Source organism: Seriola dumerili, unplaced genomic scaffold (genome assembly GCF_002260705.1).
Source record: "Seriola dumerili isolate Sdu_G_001 unplaced genomic scaffold, Sdu_1.0 BDQW01000045.1, whole genome shotgun sequence".
In the NCBI taxonomy this organism is placed as follows: Eukaryota; Metazoa; Chordata; class Actinopteri; order Carangiformes; family Carangidae; genus Seriola; species Seriola dumerili.
In genome coordinates this window covers 188173-213528 of record NW_019174300.1, presented here as the reverse complement: position 1 = coordinate 213528, position 25356 = coordinate 188173, and the positions used below count along the sequence as shown (strand labels likewise).

At 39.2% G+C, this 25356-nt stretch overlaps 2 protein-coding genes across 2 annotated transcripts; one reads left to right on the top strand and one right to left on the bottom strand.

The window, feature by feature from the left end:
• Positions 1–2115: 2115 nt before the first annotated feature.
• Positions 2116–12922, bottom strand: scpep1 (serine carboxypeptidase 1). Its single transcript, XM_022739782.1, has 13 exons — positions 12810–12922; positions 11434–11573; positions 10097–10186; positions 9617–9772; positions 8357–8431; positions 7473–7545; positions 6456–6493; positions 6235–6363; positions 4067–4151; positions 3792–3905; positions 3546–3683; positions 3278–3441; positions 2116–2787 (listed from the first exon to the last, which is right to left on the bottom strand). Exons 1-13 carry the CDS (start codon positions 12865–12867, stop codon positions 2725–2727), a joined length of 1323 nt encoding a protein of 440 aa, XP_022595503.1. The 5' UTR covers positions 12868–12922; the 3' UTR covers positions 2116–2724.
• Positions 12923–14096: 1174 nt separating this feature from the next.
• On the top strand, positions 14097–24337 carry coil (coilin). Its single transcript, XM_022739785.1, has 7 exons — positions 14097–14360; positions 15937–16951; positions 18138–18227; positions 20911–20958; positions 21080–21149; positions 22392–22480; positions 23915–24337. The coding sequence occupies exons 1-7, from the start codon at positions 14110–14112 to the stop codon at positions 23960–23962; spliced, it is 1611 nt and encodes a 536-aa protein (XP_022595506.1). The 5' UTR covers positions 14097–14109; the 3' UTR covers positions 23963–24337.
• Positions 24338–25356: the final 1019 nt, after the last annotated feature.

Here is a 25356-nt window from a genome sequence, read left to right as displayed (position 1 = left end):
GGTTTTAATTGTCTCTTTATTGAATACGGCAACCAGACCAATACAGGACGCATCCGTGGTATCAGGCTTCATCAGGACCTATAATTGGTTGTCAGGCATGTTAGCTAGGAAAACAATGTCATGGGCTTTGGCAAGATTTGCCCCAGTGGGAAGCACGTATTCTTACAGAAGCAAGGCAGACACTGATTAATCTTTCTCTATCTCTGCTCTGCCCCTCCTTGTCTCTCAAGGTTCCCCTAACTCTTCATACAACCATTATATGCAATGCACTGCATACTAAGCACCAACCTACGTAGTTACCTGTACCCATCTAGTCACGGCCAGTCTTCTCTGCTCTTCTCTGGTATCACCAAAAAATGCCAGAGTTAACTCAATGAAGCTTCTAACGCATTGATATACAGCCTTAGCACTAATAAATCATTCAACTTGCAGCATGTATAATGCCAAGAGGAGATACAACGATATGAATTGCAATGTTACATACCTCAGGTTTTTCTCTCAACTGGTGAATACTGTTCATCTACAGACGCTTTTTTTTTCTGCAGTATGCAGTGTGCTGCATCTAGTAGATTTCCAGCGTCTTAACGATTCCTTATTATCCTATTGTACCTTATATTTATTTCATAGCGTTAATCCCTTGTAGTGCACACTTGCGTCGCTTATTAATCAAATGTTAATCTCTACTATGGGAAACTTGCACTACTATACGTACGATAAAGCTTGGCGATAAGCAAAATTTTGGCGATAATTCCCAACAGTTATACTATATAATATATGTTTCATTATATCAACGAATTTTTCGTGGTCCTTCTTATTCAAACCATTGTTTTAGGATTTGCGTCATTTGACTTATGCATTATTTGCAGCTTCTTTGATGATCCACGAAAATGTGCTTCTTTTCACTGAAACTGGTTATCCTTTACCCACATATGTATTGCAAATCTGACAGATCACGATGACGTCCGACAACACTTTCACGTACTTTGTTAATGTTCATGAATCCTATCCTTCATAACTATTTGTACATCCTTTATTCAACTAAAAGATTACAAGACTTTTATGTCAACCTAGTAATCCAATTGAGTAACTTCGATGAATAATGCAATCTCTGCCTTGATACATCACATACTTGACAGACCCTATAATAGCAGAGAGATTAAAAATGTAGAGCGGTAAAATGAATATCGAATCATCCATCGTGGACCCTCAAATTGCAGATATAAGCGTCGAGTATCCAGAAGTATCTCCTAGCCGTTCCTTCTAGCATGTTTCCGGGATGTTGGGTACGTGAGCGGCTCATAAAGACGGAGTAGCTCTGTAATGTCACAAGGGCTGCTGATGAAGTCAGATTCCAAGTCATACAGGCAGGCCAAGGTAGGAGGCTTAATAGGAGCAAGTAGATCAATTTCTTGGTTTTACGTTAAAGAACGGGCAGCAGTGTTTGAACAGTCTGGAGAGGTGTGAACAATTTTTTGCATGTGGATTAACAGTAAAAAAAAAAAGCAATCACAGGTTGGGAGGAGGAAAAGGGCTTTGTGTAACTGGTTCTGTGTGCTCTAAAATTAACATGCGTCATGTTTAGCAACATTTCTAAAGTCAAAGGTAAGAAAAAAAAAGATCTGCAACACTGCGCTGAGTATGGCTCCCAGCCAATTTTGATCGTGCAAGGCTCTTTCGTCATGGCACCATGTCAAACCACCATCACAAAGCAGAACAGACACCGTTATAGACACAGACCTCATCACAAACAGGGTGATGTGAGCTATCTTGAAATTATTACTTGATTAGCTTCAAACATAAGCCATAGTTCAGTGTCATATAGACACATAGAATACAATTCATCAACATTATAACATGATTCATGACTCAAATAAGTATAAAGATAATAATAAATAAATAATAAAATAAATAATATAATACAAAGACCATAGTTTAGTGTTGTGTTATAGTACTCCCAGATTCTTACACTCAGGTTTAATGTTATCCATGAAATCACTGATGCTGTTTTGCTGTCTGAAATGTTCCAACCGGTCAACATGAATGATGGCGACCACAGACACCCTGCTGCTGCATCATCATCATCATCATCATCATCATCATAATAAAACACAATGCAACAAGTGATCATCAGTTTATTTCACGTCAGTCTCTCTGTGCTCAGATACAGAATTCTCACGCCTACATCCAGTGAACACATTCCAGGTCATCTTCTGATGACAGTCGACCACACCAGGTGGATCATGGGAAATGGTGTTAACACTAAGGTCAGTTTGATTTTAAACAATCTTTCTTTTGTCCAAGCTATTAAAAAGCATCATTTGTGACTTTAAAAAAAGCAGTGACAACATACAGGCGAGTGGTTTAAGAAGATACTTTTGCAGTTTTTTCCTATTGTGATTGTACTGTACATGCAGGATATGCAGTTTTCAAGGTTCTCATACATTTTTCAGAATAAAAAAAAAAAAAGAGCATCTTTGAAAAGTTGAGTACCGTACCAGAGAAGAACACAGCGACTTAAAAAAAAAAGAAAAAGAAACAGTCTTTATTGGTGTTATGGCTGAAGTTTACACAGGTCATCGTTGTTGTAATCAAGGAGGACTGAGATTTTTGATTTGGTTTAGCAGAAGAAAAGTTATAAAAAAACAAAAAAAAAACAAACAAAAAAAAGGTCATGTGATCATTGTGATTGTCAGAGCCATTCCAGCTGGCGTCAGAGCGGGTGGATCAGGCCTGCTGGGTGATCATCTTCATCATCTGTAAGGCCATAGGTCCCTGGTCTGAGGGAATCTGTCACAACAGACAAAACAAGATGACCTTTTTATGTTGAAATTATACTTTTGAAATCTAATTTTTCAGACTCATGACACCGTGGGCTTTTCTACTTAAAAGTCCTCAGTCTGCTGATCAATTACTAAATAATACTTATAAATAATAATATACATAATACTCTCTAGTTCACTCCACATTGATTTATTGCATAATTTTACCCATAAACATTTGTCATTTCACATAATGCTTGCTATCTTGAATTGTCTAATGCCTGAGTAAGATCCTTGTCCGCCAGGTGGCGCTATATATAAAGACATTGGTTTTAGTTCATAATTGCTTAACCATATAACTACGAGCTTTCATTTCAATTGATTTTCAATTCAAATTAATTTAGAAAACAAACAAAAGCGGCTCATTGTGAAGTGTTTACTTAATTAGTCTAAAATACTAGAGGTCTGGTATCTGTACTCCACACTGCAGATATTTCACAAACCAGCGTCTTTCTCACCATGTGACCAGCTCTGAGGATCCAATAAAAGGCAAAGTTCTTATAGGTTTTGAAGAAAGCTCCGGTAACGCCCGGGGAGACGGGGTCATCCAGGGCGGTCCACCTCAGCCTGTTAAATCCAGTTAGCCCCTCCCACTTCAGCTGCCTCAACCACTGTTCCTGACCTGTGACGAGAAGCACCGACTCATGTGGCACAGCTGGAATGCAATGTCTGGATGGTTTACACTACGACAACACTGATTCCTGCTAGAGCTGAACAGAAGGTTACCCATGGTGTCCACTATGAGGTCCAGCTGTCCATTGTAGACAGTGACGTTGACTCCAGCGCTCAGCAGCTGGTCCACTATGTCCACCACTGGCCTCATGAAGTCTCCTGCCATTTTGCTGAACACTTCCTCTGCCTGGCCTGGACAGGAGAGGAAGGAGCGGCAAAACAAAGACGGAAACATTTCTACAGTGACAGGAAATTCTCATTCAAGGAAGCTGAAGCTGAAGGGACAGAGACAAACTTTACCTCCCCAGGTGACGTTCTGGGGAATGATGCCCAGTTTCTTCCTGATCGGTCCATTCATGAGCTCGCTCAGTGATTGGCTGTGGAGGGGACGAATATGGCGACGTGTCTGCAGAGCTGGTGAGCAGAGGGGGGAAAAAAAAAATGCATTTAAACTTTAAATAATACACAAACCCTGTTACCCTGTAATAAACACACTCCTTCCACGGCAACAAACCCAGTTAGCCGCCGATACGTTTTAGAACATGCCGACTGGATCGTGCGACACAACGTCTTACCAATGAAGTCCTCTCCTGCTGAAGCGCGGACTTTCTCATCTGGTTCCTGGGTGAGGATGTTGTAGAAGTTGACTCCATTGGTGTTCTGACAAGAAAAACAAAAACAAGTCGACATCAAACCTCATGATCCCTGCACACAAACTGGTTTGTGACGGTAGAGCAGCACAGACGTCACACTTTAAAAAGTGCCACATGGGGAAAATTTGAATTGATTTCTGAGCAACAGGCTTGGGCGATATCCAAAATGTAATATCTCGATACAGTCCGGCCCAAATATTGCGATAAAGGATATTATCGCATGGGGGTTAGAGTTATAATTATATTGGTTTTATTTTGTGTTTAAGTTTGTTGTGGGTTTTTTTTTTTTTTTTGATAAATACATAATTCAGGTATAAGTGATGCTGCCACTAAACAGCAGTTCAAGATTTTATTTGTTACATGCCAAGGTACAATGTCCTGTAGGCAAAGCAGTGAAATGCAAAAAAAAAAAAGAAAAAAAAAAAAAAAAAAAAAGAAAAAGTTTTTGGATATGAAATATGTTGCACATGGTGGGAAATATTGCAATATTTGATATTACTGAATAGCAACCAAAGGCGAGTGAGCAATCTATCAACATCAGTATGTTTTATGTATTTGAACTTTCCTGGTAAGAAGTTATTTGTACGCTCTTCTGTTCATTTTTGTGTTTTACTACACACAATTACACATGTGTAATTAATATAGTTTGACATTTTGGGAATTAACATTTTTTCAGCTTCATGCCAAACATTAAGAAGAGAGGACTGATACCGCCGAACCGCCATGTCAGTCTGGTAAATGTGATGCTCAGCTTAATATAGAGACTGGAAACTGGAGGAAACAGCAACAAAAATCCTCCTACCAGCTCCTCTAAAGCTCGCTCATTAAAATGTTGCACCTTGTAGGAGCAGTGGACGCATCTGAGGCGCACAACAGTCACAAATGGAGATGAAAATCGGCACTGCAGTCATGTGTTCGTCTTTAGACGCTTCACTCATTCTATAGATCACTTTACCACCTTTGGATGCAGTTTTTGAGTAGCCGTGCAGGAGGAACTGACAGTCAGCTGCACATAAAATGCTCCACTGTGCATTAGGCTCTTGCTCAGACACAGGTTGAATGCGGTGACTTCAGTATACTGTGGACACAGTGGTTGCTGATCACTACGTCGCTGCACTGATCGCCGTTACTCAAGTTTTGGATTCGTGTGTGGAGATGAAGTGGATTTTCTAGTTTATAAACAAAGTGCTGATGTTGGATGTGAATAATTAATGCAGATGTGGATTGTGACAGATGTTTGTTGGTCTTCAGTGGTGCTCTTTGAAGCCCCCCCCCCCCACTGCATCACTGCATGTGATGTCTTTAATACCTTATGGTTTGGAAAAGTAGTGAAAGCAGCTCGAAAAGTCAGTACCCTGTGTTCACTGTGTCTTTTTTTTTTTACTTAGGAATCTTCCTCACCGAGGGAACAACTGGAACAAGTGGCTCAACTTTGTCTGTTTGTATATTTCTTTCATGTCATCTTATTTCAACATGTCAATCCTGTTTGTTTTGATTTATCCTCCAGGTGTTATAAATTAAGTTAGTATTAAAAAAGAGCTTAAAGTCAGATTCTCTCAGCACCGCAGTCGTCTTTTCCTCCTCCTTCACCTCATGACGTTTTCCATCGAGGTGGAGGAGGAGAGATGTTAGAGAAGGAGACTATTCTGCCTTTTTATGCCAGGACTCGCTCTCTCTGCTCCCCAGAGCATTTGTAGTTTTGTGTTCACGCAGCCAACATCTTTTCACTGACCTAACTGATGACCGCACCCCATGGACTTATTATTTACATCTATCCTGTGTTTCCCTCACTTCTGTCACGGCTGGACATAAGTACAATTGAAGTATGAAACAGTGACTTAAAGCAGCCCATTCAGATTAAGACATGTTAACCAGCAGTCACTTCCAAGCTGCTGCTCTGCACTGAAAGCATGACCTCATGCTTTTGGGGGAAAATCTGGGAAAGTAGCTGAAGGGTTGCGAAATTTCTCACTCTGTTTAAACTCTGTTTTTAACCCCCCCACCACCACCACCAAAAAAAGAAAAGGTTGCTGAAATGTTCTGAAAAGTGATAAGTCGGTAAGTATGCTGTGAGTGGTCTGTGTACCAACCTGCTCCACCACACTCTCAGTTATAGACCACAGTTCAGTGGCTTTCTGAAACTGCTGCTGCTCCACGGCTTTCTTCACCTCCCCCGCTGCTCTGTTGACGTCCGCCAGGCCAAAATCATCCAGCAGCGACTGCACAGCAGAGAGACCACCGTCAGTTCAAAACTTAGACCCAAAGAGTCGGATTTTTAGCAGACATTTCTAAACAGAAAATTATTACTCACAGTGGTGTAGAGGTACGGTCCCCACGTCATGACGGAGTCTGCGGATGAAGCACAGTTTGATCATTTACACCCTGCCGTCTCTTTTAAAAAGAGGGTCAGATCAGTGTAATATCGGTCTATCACTGGCTGATGTAGAGAAAAACACTGAGTACACCTATGGTCAATATCACTAGACTGTTACATCATTAAGAATCCTGTCCATGTAATACAGTTTTATTTGTTTTTAACCACATGTTTGACTAATTAAACTATAATGAAGGGTCAAAGTTAAGCAGCACACCTTCGAACCCTTCATTTTATTTTATTCTACAAGTCTGTCTTTATGTTTTTGACGACCGCGTAATCCTTGTGCCAGGTCATAAGCATTTACTCTTTTTCAAGAAGAGTAAAGAGCAAACGATGGATGACATCATCTTCCAAGAACGGCCACTGCTTCTTCTGTTATTGGAAGAAATTCCTAAACCCGCCTCACTGCTGCTGCAACAGTTCTGACTTATGTTCATTGGCCTGCTGAGGCTCCTGCACCTGCTCCCAGCTGCCACGGTCTTCACAGGTTCATTTATAACCTTGCTCGTGCAAAATAGCCTTAATTGGAAACTACAGGTGTGATCAACTTTGTTGCAGTGATCAGGTAAACTGATTTTTTTGTTGTAGCGGTCACTTTTGTTGTGTTGAGGTTGTACTTTGGGTCAAGTATTTTCAGTGTAGTCAATCTAACCTGATTGTTTTTAAAATTATACATGAGATCATATCCTTCAACCTAAAAATAATAAACACCAGATACTGTGAGCGCCTCTCTCTCCTCTGATAACATGTCCACTGAGTTAAGTTAAAAGGTTAGACTTGTTAAATAAGACAGGTCTGAACCGGTTTGAAGACAGTGGAGACCTACAGTAAATTTAACTTGTGCCGATGCTTAATACGTCTAGCTACATTGAATTTGACACTCTCTTCTTTTAAAACGTCTGTGTTGTAAAACACACGTTCCTATAGGTGTAAAGTCTGAATGATACTGACCCAGTGGGGAAATCCATGAGTCTCCGAGTGCCACACCAGCAAATCTGCATTTCACTGCGCCTTGGTCTATGGCCTGGACGAACCACAGACACAGATTTAAAAAAAAAAAAAAAAAAACACCACATGAATATTTTCATCTCAATTAGAAACTGTCATCTAAATCAAACAGGTGAATATTCAAGCAGAGTCTGCTGATTAGATTTTCTTGTGTTGAAGTGAGAGTTCATATTCTCCAAAGTCTTTTCATAATCTTTCTCTAGGAAATATGAAAATCCAAACCAGGTTACAACCAGAGCTCCAAAGCAGTTACTCCATCAGACTGATGAGTTACTGAGGTGATAGATGGTGGGCTGCTGAAGCTTAATATCCATAGTTATAGTCAAGGAAATACATGTAATCCATCTTATTTTCAGACAGCTGAAACATGTATACACCTCTGTAAACCATAATGTAGCAGCTGTGTCACTGTAACAGAAGTATAAAAGCTCCTGGATCAGTTGTAGGTTTGAAGGAGCTGTTAGCAAAACATAAAAGCAGGAAAGATAAAGTTCAAATAAAAAGGAGTTATGGTACTTTACTTTTGAACTTCCACTTAAAACATTCACATAAAACTGACAAAAAATTTTATTATTTGTTTCGAGAAAGATTATATTTGCTTTGTTGTATTATTCTGTTTGTAACCTGGCCTACAATAAACACTGAAGTTTACTACCTCTCTAGAAAAACTATTTTAATGTCTGGTTGTTTTCCTGCCCACTCATCCATCACATGACAGCTGTTTGAACGTGGGGAATTTCCGTTACCAGTGAGCTCACGTGAACCTGAAGGGGACGTTGTAAAGAAGTTAACACTCTGCTGTCAGACTCACGGAGCAGTGAACTCACTTTGACAAGCTCCATGGAGATCGCAGCCGCCATCTTGCCCCCGTACGACTCAGAGAAGATGTAGAAGGGGACGTTCTGCAGAGAATAAAGCAACCATCAGTTCAAATCTATCAGTGGTATCTACAGTACAGTATATACGCATGTGGTAGCAGAAACAGTGACACATCAGCACAAGTTGATATGTTAGCTTGTTAGCAAACATTTGACAGTTATTGTGCAACATTATTAATTGTTTGAAGCTGTATTTCTGGCCACAAACAACAAATAGGTCCAGTGTTCCCTCAGTTTTAACTCTGCGTTTGGTCTCCACCGGCTCCTGAGGGAAATCTGGCTCTTGGGCTGATAAATGCTCCACTATGTTCACCAGCTGCTCTCTGACTGCGTCTGTCTGCTGTACTCAGCAGGTCATGTTTCAGCTGCTGTGGCTGAAAACAACGCTATGAGACTGGTGGGAATAAACACACCAGTCACAAAAACACCAGTATATAGAATATATTAAACATGCGGGCCGCACAGCTAAACAATGAGCTGAAACTCACTATAAAAGTTCCTTGAAGGAAGATTCTCTGTAGGTTCACCACTACGAGCGACTGTTTCACATTGTCACATTTTTCACACGTTTTCAAGCCGTCAGCTGATAAATTTTTACAATTCATTCATCGCCTGCTACCGCTTTAAGAAGAGCTGGGTCAACACTGAGAACACGCTCGTACAAAGACAATGTACAGGTCATCCCAATATGGAAAAACAGGAGACAGGACAGGCACACAGCCCTATAATTCAAAGATGTGATTCAGCAAAAAAATATCCAACAACTTTGGAGGGAATTATGGGTACACTTGTTTATTTAATCAAATTTTGTTTAATTTACAATTTTCCATCTGAATATACCAGAAGTAATACTGTGAATAGTGATGAAATTATTGTCCCAACTGTCTGACAGGTGATAAAGACTCCACACAAGTCTCAACAGAAATGGCTACTTTGAAAATTATTATTTAGTTAATTAGTACAATTAATTGACTTTGGACAAGCTCAATAATTTATTCTATACTAAGCTTGTTAAAGCAGATAATGCCACTGAAAAGTAGTTTGCACTATTAAGACGCCTGTGGATCTCAGGCCACCACAGCCAACATGCTCGGTGGGAACCCTGTGGAACAGAATACTAACTTCATGCTACGGAGAAGCAGACTGGACTGCGGTGAGCGTCCGGCCGTCATACCCGAGTACGTGAGTAAATGTAAATGAGTAAAATACCTGGAACTCAGCCCTCGCTGTGAAGAACTGTTTGAGCAGCACCAGCATGTCTGAGGCCACCGTGGCCACGTCGGTCGCATACACGTCAGGCCTGTCGGTGTAGCTGAAGCCGGTGCCCACAGGGTTGTCTACAAATAACACACTGGCTGCCTGAACCTGAAACAGCCAACACACACAACATCAGCATGTTAACCTGCATTTCAACATTCCCATTGCGTGGAGTGACAGTTACAATACAAAACATTCAACTTACAAAAAGGGAATAATCGGTGGCGTTTTAAAGGATTTTAATGACGTATTAAAAGCCTTTAATGAACACCTCTGAATGGATTGTCCTCCATACTCCAGGGCAGTTTAGACAAATTGCACATTACTTATTGTTATATTTTGAGTTCATCAGTGCTCCAGAAACTGATCCCTGAACAGCTGGTTGAACAAAAATGGCCAATTACATTAAAACCTTGAACGTCATCATCTTACCCAGCTGGTCTTCCTGGGCTTCAGGTCCCTGTTCAAAGGACCAATCTCCTCAAAGTTCCCAAAGCCACTTCCTGATCCTCCTGGTCCACCCTGAAGACACATGGACACATCCTCATCATGTTCAAACACTAAGAGCAGAGGTGCTGTTTAATACAGCAAACGTTATATTGAGTGTTATGGGGTTTGGCTACATGTTCACATCACTCCTTCTTGTGTGATATTGCTTAATTATTTGTCATTTAGTGTGATGAGTTAATGAAGTTCTGAGTGTTACACATGGCACAATTACTGGTTAATTTTTTTTTAAAGATTAAAAAAATAAAAAGTACATTGACATTTGAAGAAACCGTTATCTTAAATGGCCATTTTGATGCAGGGATTGACTTTACTTCAACTTAATATGCAACGTGTCCAGGAGCGGTCAAGCTTTTACATAATTGTAATGGATTTGCCGGTTACATTTTAAAAATTTTGGAGGGCTGGCTACTAACCACGTAGTTAGTTAGTTCCTCGTTCTGCAGTTAAAAAAAGAAGCAACAAGGCTGTTACTCATTCAGCCTCATCACCGAAGGCTTGTTTTTAAGTTAACTGGTGGATGTGACTCAGACTCCTGTGCGTTATAACTCAACTTATTGAAACAGAAAATGTTTCTGAATGTGCATTACTGGTGACCATTTTCAAAAGGCAAACAAGTGTTTTTTGACTTTTAAATGCATCTTCTTGTTTCGACATTTCTTTCATATTCGTAATGATATGAAAATCAACTTGCGGAGACTTAAAACCTGCCTCAGTATTTTGGCATTTTGATGTTGCATTTCTATAAAGTTGGACTTGCAGCTGCAATTTGAACAAATTAAAAGAAGAAGAATGGTCAAAACTGAGGCAGCAGAACCTGATGAGAGACCCTTTAATGGGCACCAGAAAAGAAAAACATTTCAAATAAAGCAAGTTATTTGCATCTTTTGTTAGATGCCTGGTAAATACCCAAGTCTGTCAAACTATGTTCTAAGTGTGCAACACTGGCTTCATTATAAATTTGTAAGCTGTGGTCATTTCCAATCACCAATTTTTCCAATGACCGTGTATTGATCCCCATTCTGAGTAAACTGATAATACAAGCAGATATGGCGTTCACTACAAAGTATTGCCCAACACCACAATCTCTACTGGGAGTTGTGGAGAAACACATTGAGAAACAGACATCAAATAACATGCTTTGGAAAATCATCCCCAGCATCTGTGATTCGTTGTACAAGAGTGAACACGTGCAGAGACATGGTGTGGTCCTTTGATGTTGAAGTTGTCAGTAGAAGTCAGTGGACCTAATCGTGTCTTACCTGCAGCCACATGACCAGAGGCAGGTCCATGTATCCAGAAGACTGGCTGTCAGCATAATAAAGCCACCAGAACATGTGGGCCCCGTCTCTCACCTCCACATAGTCCCAGGCTTCTTTGCCGGCCAGGGGACTGGAGAGCCCTGCATAGGGTTCAATGTTCTGTTATAGCTTGGTATTCAGTTACAGTGTCACTTACATAATAAGTCTGCTAAATAGCAAACCAATATATGGGCCTATTCCAGAAAAAGGGGGTTAACAGATTCTAAACCTGATCCTGAACTCTGAGTTAACTAAACCTGAGAGGGGAAGTTTTCAGGTCCAGTTAGTTCAATCAACCCTGAAAATGTTCACTCTGAGTTAAGTGCACGTATGTTGAAAGAAAAGAAGTCATCTTCAATGGAGCTTTGATTCTACGATTCACATTCTCAGACAGCAAAATGAAACTTGAATGAATGAAACCAACATATGCCTGGTTCTTCGACCAGACTCATGTACTTCCACAATTGGGTTCAGCCTGTTAATCACTGACATCCGGAAGAGTCTGTGCGTCAGAATTGGTCCAGATGTGGAAGTAGCATCTGACAGTCATGCTGTCTGTGAGCCAGATATGGGCAGTGGAAACGGCCGTATCCTGGTCCAGAAGAAAACAAGCATTTTGGCCAAATGTGGGCCAGATTCATTTTGCTATCTAAAGCAGTGGAGTAGTGGAGCGAGAAAATAGCAGTCCGAAGTGCATCTTCACGTAGACTTATTGTTCATTATTATTTACAGTAATTACTACAGTAATGTAGAGTAAACATTTCAGAGCAGGAGCAGTGACTGACAACCTGACAGTAGTAATGTCCACAGGTTCAGTGTCAAAAATGCCTGACAGTAGATTTTATTCTGCGCTGAGGATGAAGCCACGATGTGTAATAATTCTAACGTTAGTAGAGATAAACATTTTTTTCGATCTTCTTCTCTCGACATAAACTTCTGCAATAAGCACTTTGATGTCGACTGCATGAAAGAGGAAATAAACCATTTGTCAGACAGGAGGCAAAGAGAAACTCAGGGTTCAAGATAACTATCTAGAACGGAAAACTCAGCGTTTCTCCAAACCCAGTGTCAGCAAACTCACTACACCGATGTTGTGTTTCCCCTTATCTTAACCTGAACCTACTCTTATCCCATCCCTGACCCAACACCGGCCGTCTCTAACTCACAGCAGGCGTGAGATTCAATTGTAAATTAACAGCATAAACAAAACGTTAGTTTCATTTTGCAGTCAGCTGAGTCAAGGCGTGAAATAACATGTGTTTACTTGTTGCGTGTGACTCTGTCTGGCTAGAAATCGTTACATTTAAGCACGAGTTTACTCAGGCTGTACGTCTTACCTTTACTGACGATGATACCGAGTAAAAGAAACAGACTGGTTGTTTCTGCCGGGCCCATTGTTGAAGCGCAGAGTTGTGGCTGGCGCTGTGCTGTACCGCACTGCTTTATTGCTATGAGTAATCACATGACCACATCTGGAGTCAGCTGACCGACGTCGTTTTTTTTTCTTCTATCCCACAGTTTTAAAGTTAACTTTGCAAATTGTTATTGTGCCATCAACCTAATTAAAGGGAAAGAAAATCGAAATATATAATGCAAAAATATATAAAACAAAAAGTTAATTTAAGCATAACAAATAAATACACGAAGAAACTGTGAATTTAAACTAGTTTAAATGATAATAAATAATAATAGTTAATAGTTTAATACAGGTTTGGGGGTTCCCTGGTTGTCCTTGCTTCAGCCTGAGAGGGCGGGGGGAGCACGATTGTACAAAAATTTCTTATTTTGTGATGAATGAATGGGAAGACCTACCTCCACCACAACAGAGGGCAGTGTTGTGAATGGGTTGACTTTAAAGAGGACACTGGCCACGTGAAGTGAAAACTTCCGGTAAGGCATTTATCCTTCAACATAAAAGGCGAAAAGTCAAACCTTTTAAAACAAACTTACAAAACTTTCAAAATAGAGATTTATTTTATTTTATACATATGTGTAAAATCATCATGGCCATCAATGATTGAGATCAAAATTGTAATGTAATAAAATAAAAAAAAATTAAAAAAAAATCCTTTTCACATTTTAAAATCTTCTTGTACTGCAAATATAAGACAGTATAGCAGCCAAATATAATGAAAGAGCAGCACTTTGATTAGGCTCTAAACTTCTGATAGATCTGCACCTCTTGAGGTCGTCCCTCAGGGCATGCCATCGAGTTGTGAATTGAGAATGCTGGCTGCCCAAATGCACAATTATTTTGGCTGCATCAAATAATTTTACTAAAATTTAAACGGTCCATCATGATTTCTTTATCAATACTGGGATCTAAATATGTGGCATTGCTGTAAATTAATATTTTGTGTCAGGCAGCACTGAAAGACTTTACATACAGTACTTCATTCTAATGTTAATACTTTATTTTTTGAAGGCCTGCTTGAAATATCTACGTATGTTAGTGTGGTGCTATAAGTCTTGATGTGAGTGTTAAATTGGTTGAAGAGCAGAATTGAAAGAGTATTTTTCTTTTATCGTGTATTTTAACGCTCTTATTCTGAAAACCCCGACCGGAAGTATTGTCCTTGGTTTTGCTGGCGGAACACCGGTAGCGTGTTTGGCGTGAGGTTTGATGCTCCCGCTGTCATGGCTGCTAATAGTAATAATTGTATCCGTGTGCGCCTACACTTTGACTATCCGCCGCCGGCTGTCGTTGACTGTCGCATGTGCTGGCTGCTCGTGGACCTGAACAAATGTCGCGTGGTGGCAGATCTGGAGAGCGTCGTCAGAGAGAAGTTTGAGTTCAGCTCGAGGAGCATCCTAAACCTCTTCATAGAAGATTGCTACCTGCCGCACACTGAGAGCATCTTCGTGGTGCGGGACAACGACAGCGTCAGGTGCGCGTGCTTTGACCTTTTCTGGGCTACACTTTGAGTGCATGGGGTGTCTGTGGTGACTCTAACTCACCTGCAGATGTATGGGGCCCTAAGACCTTTGTTATTTTAGTTTACAGTATTAATAATCTTTATTAATTGAGCACTTTTCTAAACACAAGGCAGCAAAATTAAACATACAGGTCATATAAGGCGATCAGTAAAAATCAATAAAACCAAAAAAATAAAAAGTTGTCAATAAAAGAAAAAAGCAAACACTGTATATTGTCCTTGATTGGTGCATATTAGTACCTAACTAAAGTTTCCCCCTTAAGACTGGTCAGCAGAAGTGGTGGCTGTAGCCGTCTGTTAATACATAGCTACTTATAGCTTTTCAATATCCAACTTTAAATTAATATTTATGATATCAAAGGACAATATCAAGGAACTGCAGAATTATAAGCTTGAAGATTAGTGTGTTTTTTATGCTTAGAAAAATCTATTCATTGCGTTACATTTATTCGCCTTGTAGTGATTGTGTATGGGTAAAGTGTTACTTGGCCAGTGTGTCACATGATCCTGTAAAACAGAGTGGACACTAAAGCGACATCACCTCACAGCATAGTTTTCCGGGAGGGTTGTTGTCTGGCTGGTGATTATCAAACTAACTTCATCCTGATTTTCCTCTCTCATCCCCACCTGCTTTTAGAAACTTAGGTGATCAGTCAGTGTCACCTGCTGAGCTCATTCCTTAAACATGTGACTTAAGCTGTGTGATTTACAACCTGCTAGTTTTCCTTTAATGATAATATCTTTATTAATTTTACATTTTGTATTTATATATTTAATGTTTTTTCTGACCTTTGTGTAAGTGCTCCTTATATCAGGCGAGGCAGCATGGCTCTACTTTAACAGGCTGCAGGAAATCCTAAAGTTGTGTTTAGTCAAATGAATCAACATATAACACAGTCTGCTATAGGCACTGTACTTAATGGGAGCTTAAGCAGGCTGTATGTTTACACACAACAATCTCAAGAGTTTCCTCATGATGGTGAGAAATGTTGTACATGTTGCATGGACACGAGCTGTCAATCATTTTCTAGGTGGCCAAAAGGCACTAAGCCCACCACCACATCAAAACAGGGTCAAGCAGCGAGATAGAGAACTGAGACCAAAACCTGAAGACAGAGAGCAAAGAAGATAAAGACACTGAAAAGATCAGAGAATACAAATCAGCTGTTTTATACAATATTTAGAACATAGATGATGATATGACAGCAGCTCTGGTTGCAAGTTTCAGTTTTCTTGTTTTAAAATTAATGTTTTCATTTACAGAATAATTTTTCCTGCTTATAATTTTGTATTTACATTCATGATCTAGATAATAAATCAGATTTTTTTTAAATTAGTGATGTATTTTACATTTACATCAAGCTAAGCTTGATTTTTCCTTGAATGGTCACTTGAGATGAGTCAATCCCCATAGACTCTCATGTTAAAATGTCCAACTTTACAACAGAAATAAACATGTTTACATGTCGACACTCAACACTGATGTGTGTTTTGGAAATTGTTCACACGATGTGTTGCTGTTTTCCAGGGTGAAAGTGGACTCCGTGGCTCAGGTGAATGGGCACAGCAGCAGCTGTTCAGATACATCAAGTAAAAACTGCAGGAAGAGACAGAGACCCACAGAGGAAGATGGGCCGGAAGGAAATGGAGTGAGCGTGCAATGGAAGGAAAAGAAGAGGAAAAAACATAGCAAGGAGAGTCTGGAGGGGGATGGCAAACTGTCTTCAGGTGAAGAGACGAATAAAACATCACAAGGAAAGCACACAAAGAAGAAGAGGAAGAAGGCAGAGGAAACTAGCCATGCTGCTCCCCCCAAACCAGCTGTGTCTAACAAAAAAACCCCAACTAGTGTGGCCCAGCCGGTTAAAAGCACCAAGAAGCCCCCGGCGGCACCAGCAAAAACACACAGTGTCTCCTCTTCAGATTCCAGTAGCAGCAGTAGTGAGGAAGATAAAGCTCCCAAAAAGCCACCTGTGCGAAAACCAGCACCCAAAACGCCCTCGTCCACCTCTGCTGCTTCCAAGGCACCTCCACACGCCAAACCCACCCAGACTAAATCACACCCTCCCTCCTCATCCTCCTCAGAAACAGACTCCTCCTCTGATGAGGCCCCCAATGTAAAAATCCCTCCGAAAAACAAACCTCTAACCTCTGCGTCTCCAAAAAGCAGAATAAACGACAACTCAAAATCTCATCAGGCTCCTCCTGTCCTGCAGTCCACCAACTGTGCAGAGAAACAGGCGACCAGCACAGCAACGCCTCCTGATGACAAATCAGCGAAGCCTCGTAACTCAGACAGTGAAGAGATCGAGCTGGTGATCCGCAAACCGCTGCAGCAGTCAGGACGCGGTCTGGGTAGGCAGCCATCTTGGAGAGGCTGCAGCCAGAGAGGAAACAGGCGTGGTGGTCCTGGAGATAGGGGGAGGGGAGGAGGTAGAGGGTTCATCAGAGGGCAAGCTGACAGCTTTGAGTTCAGCTATAATGGAGCCAAGGAACCGAGCTACCAGACTGATTCGCTGACCAACACATCAGTGGTCATCCAGGTCAGTCTGCATGTGTCTGCACCTTCATATACAAGTATATGTCTGTGATTTAATGACGAGAAAGTAGTGTAATACTGTAGGACACAAAAACTTTGACTTAAATACTTCATATTAGGTCAGTATTAAAACACCCTAACTGTATCCTCAAGTGTCTCCCATAAGAAAAGATGTATGGACGGATGGTTTAAAGGAATTAAATCAAACTATTACTAGTCATGAGAGATGTATTAATTGATTGTTCGTTAAGCACAGCCCCACTTAGTTACAGTTGCTACATCCTGTCTGTTCTCACATGTTAAATATATTTTTTATAATGACTGGTGCCAGATTTTTACAAATAGTGTACTCTTTAATGTTTGAAGTTGAGTCATTTTAAAACGAATTAAATGAATTAAATATGCACTTGATGGCTGTTTAATGATATTGTGCTAAAACAGGCTAAAGCTACATGCAGCAGGGAAAATGTCAGCAACCAGTTTATGATCCATGTAGAAGACATGGAAATAAAAATAAATAAAAGAGTATTTTTCTTCAATAGAGTAGTAAGTTCTGGCATTATATATAATAAGGACAAATGTAAGATCAGTCTTTTATTTTCTTAGCTGAATATACTAATGTTTACAGCTTACGTTTGAGAGGACAAATTATTCAGTCTATTCGTTACACTTTTTGGTTTTGGAAAAGCAAAAAAAAAAGACTATTTGTATATGAGGTATTGCTCTTATGACAATCTCAAGTATACTTCTGTACCTTGTGAAGAAATCCAAAGCTTAACAGGCTGGGTCGGTTTTTTAAGCTATGATTGGACAAGCGCTATTCAGNTGTTACACTTTTTGGTTTTGGAAAAGCAAAAAAAGAGACTATTTGTATATGAGGTATTGCTCTTATGACAGTCAGTATACCTCTGTACCTTGTGAAGAAATCCAAAGCTTAACAGGCTGGGTCGGTTTTTTAAGCTATGATTGGACAAGCGCTATTCAGGGGAGGGCTTTAGCAAGTGGTTGATTACTTAAATGAAATCTGAGAATGGTATTTACATAAGTCTTGCCTCCATCACATTATTTCCTTATTGGCAGGACAATAACATTGGTATTTATTATTGGTTGTGTCCATTATGAAATACTGTGTATAAAAAGGGATCAGGATCAATAATCTTGTGGTGTCTTGCATGTGTCTCTGAATGTAGAATGGGGCAGAAAGTGCCCCCAAACAGGACTACAGCTGTATGCCCCTGCTAGCAGCCCCTCCACAGGTGGGGCAGAAGATTGCCTTCAAGGTAAGTTTACCTCAGTCTTATGAGCTGGAATGTGTCTGCTCTGTTTTTGACACTGTGCCTCCATGCTAGCCCGCTTAGCTTTGTAGCTCCACTGTTCTGTTTTGAACAAAAATGGGAAAATCCTCTCATTGATCCACTGAATTACAGAGAGAAGCCGCTCTCAACCATGACGGAGAATATGAAAAAAAATGTAACACCAGTTCTCCCAGAGCAACAACAAATACTGATATAACTGTCTTTAAATATCTTGTCTGTATGGATAGGTTTCCCATTGACAGTCACGGTGCACATGCATGAACTGGATAGAAAACACCTGTCCACAATGTCCTAGTAGCTTCTATACACATTTTTAGTATTTTGAGATAAAAACAAAAAGGTTTGCTGGAAACCAATAAAGTTACTGTTAAATGGTGAATATGTATGTAACCACCTTTGAGAGATGAGACACATACCCCACTGAGAAACGGCAGTTAGAGGCAATGTTGATGCTAAACGAGGCTATATATGAAGTTAGCTCCACAGGTGGAGAGAAGAAGAGACCTGTGTGTGTCCAAAAACATCAATGGACAGCATATATTTAAAATAAATAAATAAATAAATAAATGCCAGCAGCATGGGATCATGGGAGTTTGGATTCCTTCAGTGTCAACCGTTCAGAAGCTGATTTATTCACAGAGGTCGTCTCCTCTCCAAAACAAACAGGCCAGGTGATTACCAGGTGTTCGGCGGTCACAGGACGTCTACAGCAGCGGGGAGCTGAGCTGTCTAACATTTACTCAGCTTCTTTCTCTGATAACTTAAGGTCCAGACATCCGATGACTAAAAAAACTTCATCTAATTAAAATATATTTATTTGAAAATGATGAATATCTAAAAATGTATTGCAAAACTGTGCCTTAAAACTGGCTAAAAAGTCCATTTGAGCTTCTAACAAACAAGCACAATGCTGACGCATGCACAAATGTGACTAAATGAAACGGACAGTTACCATGTTCAAATCACATATTTCTCTAGGTTTAAGAACTGATGGAAACATTTGTGATAATGTAAGGGCACAACTCAACAAAATATTTAACATAGGTCTAGTTGGTTTTAGACATATTATAACTTTAAAGGCACAACTAATGTTAGCATAAAAAACATGTTGTATGTATGTCAAGTTAAGAGGACTGACAGGCTCATTCTGGTTATTATATTTATAACAGAAGCATGTATGAAAATCCTGTGGTTTCCTCAAAATGAACCAAACACTGGATATGTCAGATGTGCTACATTAATGCCAAAACTCACAGTAGAAATGACTGCATTGTAAACAGGCAAAGCTTCACTTCTGACAAACAAGATCAAGATCAGTCAATACAAGATTGAATCAGTGTTACTGATCAGCCGCAGAGGATCACTGCACGCCTGATTTTTTTTCTGGATAATATTTTCCATCTAAAGCAATCAGCCTGCCTCTCTGTCATCTGTCAGTGATTTCTAAACATATGTCAAACACAGGCTCTATCAAAGGCTCTATCATTAACTTAAAGACACGGCAACAGTGTGAAGTATCTTACATTAAAGGGACAATATGTAAGAATGTGAAGCAGCTTATGCGTATTGATCTTTTTTTTTTTTTTATTGGCGACGTGTGAACGGACTGTAATGTAACTTAAAAATAAGATCTTCCCTCAACTTTCCCGGTTGTCTAGAACAGCCTGTGGACATTTTTATATGAAGGACTCGGGATGAATTATAAGCATAGAAATGGAGTCCGCTAATGTCAACAAATGACTAAAATGTTTGTTCCTGTTTGAACCAGTTACTTTAGAGATTTTATTTGTATTATCTCCAGTCCAACATTACTGATCCCACTTCTGTCATCTGTTTATAACTGACTTGGGATGGGATTATTGTGACGTGAGAGTTGTGATGGACAGCTGTTCTTTTGATTTCTGATTGGTGGTTTGTATTTTTCTGTGCCTTCAGATTCAGATCAGCCGTGAGAATATTTTATACAAGCGAAAATTTAAACATACGAGTTCAGATTTTTGTTCTACAAGCTCTCACATTTTTGCAACATATCCATTAGCTAGTTTATTAGCTGTGTAGCCCCAGCCAATTCACTGTAACCTCCTCTGTGGGAGTATAAACATCATAAGACAGGAGTTGATGGTATAACACGTACATTGAATCACTGAATGGATGAATGAATGAATCAATTCAACTCTTTACTGAAGGAAATAATATAGTGCTAACATGTTAGCAGTTAGCTCACCAGCTACAATAGTTCACCAACAAGCCCTGTGAGTGTAAGTAGCTGCATCACCAAGCTTCTGTAACCAAATACTTCTTGCACACTCATGCATGAGTTTCGCTGCGTCACTTTCAGGTGTTATTTGTTTTTAAATCAATAATAAAAATAAATGTTTGTTGGAGTCAAAATTACTATTTGCTTTTTTTTAATGTTGTTTTAAGATGAATTCATCTAATCTAATATAAATGCAGGCAGTAATGAGCCACGTTCATGATGTGTCTTTCATCGTGACACAGAGCACACATCTGCTATCAATAAAGGAAAAGCAGTAGTGTTAATTAATTCAGTGCATCAATCTTTTGTCAAAGTAAAAGACTGAACTTTGTGTGTAGTTGTGAGGTTTATTTCCTAACGTCATGTCTTTGTGTGTGTGTGTGTTCACAGCTGCTGGAGCTAGGTGAGAACTACACACCAGAGATATCAGAATATAAGGTGAGTGTCATCATTTCTGCCGCAGTTCTCCACAAAAACCTTGGAGATATCGTCTTAATGAAGTCTTAACTGTTCATTCACACTGGAATCACAAAGCTAACCATGTTACTGCCCATTTTAGGAGGGAAAGATTGTGAGCTTTGACCCCACAAGCAAACAGATTGAACTGGAACTGCTTCATGTCTCTCAAGGTAGGGATGATTTCACCGCTGACACAAACTTAATCACATTTTAAAATGCCTAGTTCAAAGATAATAAATCAACATGGGAAAGATTGGATTTCCCTCCAAAACTTTCTGGGCGAAAATTTCTTTCAAGGGTCAGAAAGCACAACATTTAGCAAAAAAGCTGGTTGGTGGAATCAGTTTAATTGGGAAAACTTCAGACAATTTTGCAGTGGGATCACGCCAGACGTGTCACCTGTCACGGACGGACCACGCCCATCTTTGAACTCCACCTTCATTTTGATCTCAACTACACACCCGAGAAGTTCAGTGACTGCATCGTGGTAGTTTCCTCTACAGTGGGTGTCTCCAGGGGTTGTATTACAGAAACCTCCTAACTTGCAGACACTATCTTAACTGTTTGGTAACCATGGTAATTAGGGTGTGGACCTGATTTAGGAAAAAAGCCATTACAGATGAATAGTTACCATGTCACTGCTCTTTTATTGCCAACAAACCAGGTGTAAGTTCTTCAATGAGAGGCTTACAACAGACCTTAACCATGTGTTGCACTTTGATGACAAAACATTTATTAGTAGATACAGGCTATTTTAGCCCACTCTCTTTTATCTCCTAGATTAGCATTGTTGTAACTTTCCTATGAAGAACATCTTTGGACCTTTCTGCAGCTGTTACCAACACTTCTAACGGTCTGTCTTGACGTTAAGTGCCAGTTGTTGGTTTTTGTTTCATTTTTTTTTTTTTTTTTTTAACTTTTCAATAAGAAATCTAATGGCTTACAAAAATACGTCAACAAGATGAGATAAGAAAAGTGGCGTTGGTTGCTGGGTAACAGCCATAAAGTTGATAACCAATGTTGGATTGAGTGTTTAGGATTTCCTAACCTGAGATAAGATAGGATTACTAAAGTTGGTTAGGATTTGCTTCTGTAATATACCAAATTGGGAAAATTCCTCTCTTACACTCTCCTCATATTAACATAAGACTTATGAATGGAAGTTTCTGTAATACGCACACACAGACTCACAAGGTGAAAACAATACCAGCAACGCTGTTGCAGCTGGTAATGACACCGTGAGCCTCAAATAGTTTTACAATATGTTATAGTTCAGGGGGTAAAACTTTCTTATTGCTCTTGGGTTTCCTTTCTGAGCAGAAGTCATGGAATTTTAATTTACTTAACAGAAACAGAACAGATTGGGTTGAGACACATTTGTCATTGTTCCTACCTTTCTCCGTCTCTCTCAGCTCCTGTGGAGCCTGGGAAGTTTGACCTGGTCTATCAGGACGCTGATGGCTCAGAGAGAGTGGAGTACGCCGTGTCCAGAGGTGCTTGGGTAAGTCTTAGCATAAAGCTACTACTTTATGAATAAACTCAAAAACAGAAATTCTTTAAATTGGTTAATCCTCAAGACCACAGCAAAATGAGGGATGGTCTTATTTCTATGTGACTTTAACTTCATTAACTTTTTTTTTTTTTTGGGGGGGGTGGCAGTAGGGCGGCAGTAGGGGCAGCAGGAAAACACACAATATCTGATATATTATCACCGAACAAAGTTGCTATAGCAGATGTGTTAGCAAACCATTTACTCAGCACAGCTAATTTTAGATCTAGTCTTAGTTTTAGTCATATTCAGTCGACCTCGCTCTTTTTATTTTTAGTCAATTTTTTATTCAACTAAAAGTCTGAAAGAGGATAAACAATTACGTCTGTAGAAATGCAACATTATTAGCAAATCCAATCCAACTTTTGCAATACGAGTGAGTCAGAAAGTATCTAGAGAAAAGAAAACTCTTCACAATCAGGAACAACCTTGTACAACAGTCCTGCATTAAATTCCACACTAATAATGTTGAGTTTTGTCAGGACTGTGCAAGAAAGGTGTTGATTTTATTCATTATTATTATTGATTTTATTCTTTCATTTTGTTGGCCTTTGTGTTGTACTAGATAATGTTATACAGTGTTTATAGTAGGGAGTACACAAAACAAGCCAAGTAAAAGACAGCTAACTACTGCCCAACAGACTTTATCAGAGCCCAAAACAATCTTCTACATTATGTGCTGTGCAGTTTAATAACCAGTAGATGTCACAAATAGACTACGTTTAGCCATGGACTCATTCAAAATCAACACCTGATTCCCACATGTGTATGGCAGTTAGGTTCTGTAGCTTTAACATGGATAAAATGTTTATTACACTTAAACAAAGAAAGTGAAAAGTTAGCCAACGTATCCAACTGGGCTAAAAACCTTCAGTGAAACTATAGTAATGTAGCAACGTCCCATTGTTGTGAGGTGCTAATACATGATATTACACCACTGACTTTAGTAGTTAGCTTAAAATCAGCCTAATGTTGCGTTAACTTGCCTCAGCTTCTTCATGGTGAGCCTTAATGTGTCTCCCAAGGTTTGTGGTATCTTACCAGGTTTTTTATGGCCACATTGTTTCCCCTTTGATAGAGCAATGCAGTTTGGGTCCCTGTCTGTATAATTGGCTGTAGACTATAGCTCTTACAATGACACAAACAGTTAAATTCAAAGCATCTCTTTTGTCTTTGAGCCCAGGTCTTATCCATTCACCCAGTGAGCCCCTCTTTTCTAACTACTCATCCAAACAGGAGAAAAGTGGGGGGACTGACAAAAAGCAGCTGCATATGTAGAGTTTCAGTTGTTGGCATTTGGGTGTTGTTAGTGGTATTATTTCCTGTAATATCCACACTTGACTTGTTTTGATCTTAGTGTAATCCTGATTTACTTTCCTTCCCCAGGTGACAGAGCGGTGGGACTCCCTGCTGGAGCCAAGGCTGGTCATTTAAATCTGACAGTTTGTTACATCCACCTGCTTTGGCAAGATTGATTTGCCTTTTTTTTCTAATTAACTTCATGTCAGAATCCTTCACCTTGTACTCCAGTGCTTAAGTTAAATTGAGAGTCTCCTCTTCGGATGGCGTATGTCCGCTAAAGGAAAAGGGATATGATGATGGTTGATTATATTCTCTTCTCTTTGTGCTTTTATACAAGTCACCACTTTGCACAGAAGAGCTACTGTATAGCAAAGTATAGTGGAAGTATTGAAACTGCTTTTAAACTGGGGCTGGATCAGAAATCCAGTTATAGATCAAAATGAGTGATTGTTTCCAGGACTGGAACGTAATGGTTTTATGTTTTGTACAGTTATGCGACTGTGGAAATCAGTCTTATAATAAACAGTTTTCTAATAAAACACTTCATTGTCTCTTTTGTCTAAATAAAGTTTTAATGAAAAAAAACCCTTTGACCATATTTGATCAAAATCATTAGATAAAATCCCAAGTATAAAGTTGTGAGATGGTGAGTTATATTGTCACTTTTTAAATCTAAATTATGAGACTAGGTCATAAATTTGAGATATTATGAAAAGTCAAAATTTACTCATAATTTACTTATATTTCAAAATGATGAAATATTAACATCACTTGGTGTGTCCCAAAACTGTATTTATACTTTAGTAATTGTACTGTTTTTGCATTTGGTATTTCGCAAATCAACATCACTGTTTTATACTAACAGGAAATGATACAGTTGCTGTATGCAGCTTTGGATGTCAGTCAAAAACTAAAAGTCATAATTTTAATTTAAAGTGAGACTAACTTTTGTTATTTGTGTTCTGTTACTTTTAATGTTTTTTGTTTTATGTAACCTGCATGTAAACTGGCATTTTTGTGACAATCCGTGTTTAAAAAAAAATATTGATGTTCATTTGCATGCATTGATTTGGCAAAAACCTTTACTGTACTGATTTGAACAAAGGTGTGTTTACTGCTTTTGGTTGCAACTTCTCATTTCCTATTAGAGAAATATTATTTTTTTCTCTCTGAAGTCCTTAGACTCCTTATGATCTTGACGTAGTATCTATAATTTTAATTTACCATGAGTATTTTATTGTCATTCCTAACATTATTATTAGTATTTTTTTTCTTTTTTGGGTAAATGTGCTCTGTTTCTTTTCTCTCTCCAACCTTTTATTGGAAAACATTCAAATATACATACAATACAAACATGTGCTACAGGAGTAATGACAGTGAAATAAATACAAGATGTAAAAACTAAAAAAAAAATATATATATATAATGGAAATAAGAGGATATAATATAAAAGGCAAATTGAAAAAACCAACTACATGCAATAACACTGAGACAATATATATACCATATTATTCCTCTTTAAAGAG

Excerpts from the sequence above, each read along its gene's own strand:
- scpep1 (XM_022739782.1), bottom strand. The coding sequence starts at position 12,867 with ATGGGCCCGGCAGAAACAACCAGTCTGTTTCTTTTACTCGGTATCATC. Across the intron at positions 3,684-3,791 it reads CCAGAACGTCACCTGGGGAG|GCCAGGCAGAGGAAGTGTTC; the intron begins GTAAAGTTTGTC and ends TCTCCTGTCCAG. Across the intron at positions 2,788-3,277 it reads TCCTCAGAGCTGGTCACATG|ATTCCCTCAGACCAGGGACC; the intron begins GTGAGAAAGACG and ends CTGTTGTGACAG.
- coil (XM_022739785.1), top strand. The coding sequence starts at position 14,110 with ATGGCTGCTAATAGTAATAATTGTATCCGTGTGCGCCTACACTTTGAC. Across the intron at positions 21,150-22,391 it reads ACTGCTTCATGTCTCTCAAG|CTCCTGTGGAGCCTGGGAAG; the intron begins GTAGGGATGATT and ends CGTCTCTCTCAG. Across the intron at positions 22,481-23,914 it reads CCGTGTCCAGAGGTGCTTGG|GTGACAGAGCGGTGGGACTC; the intron begins GTAAGTCTTAGC and ends TTCCTTCCCCAG.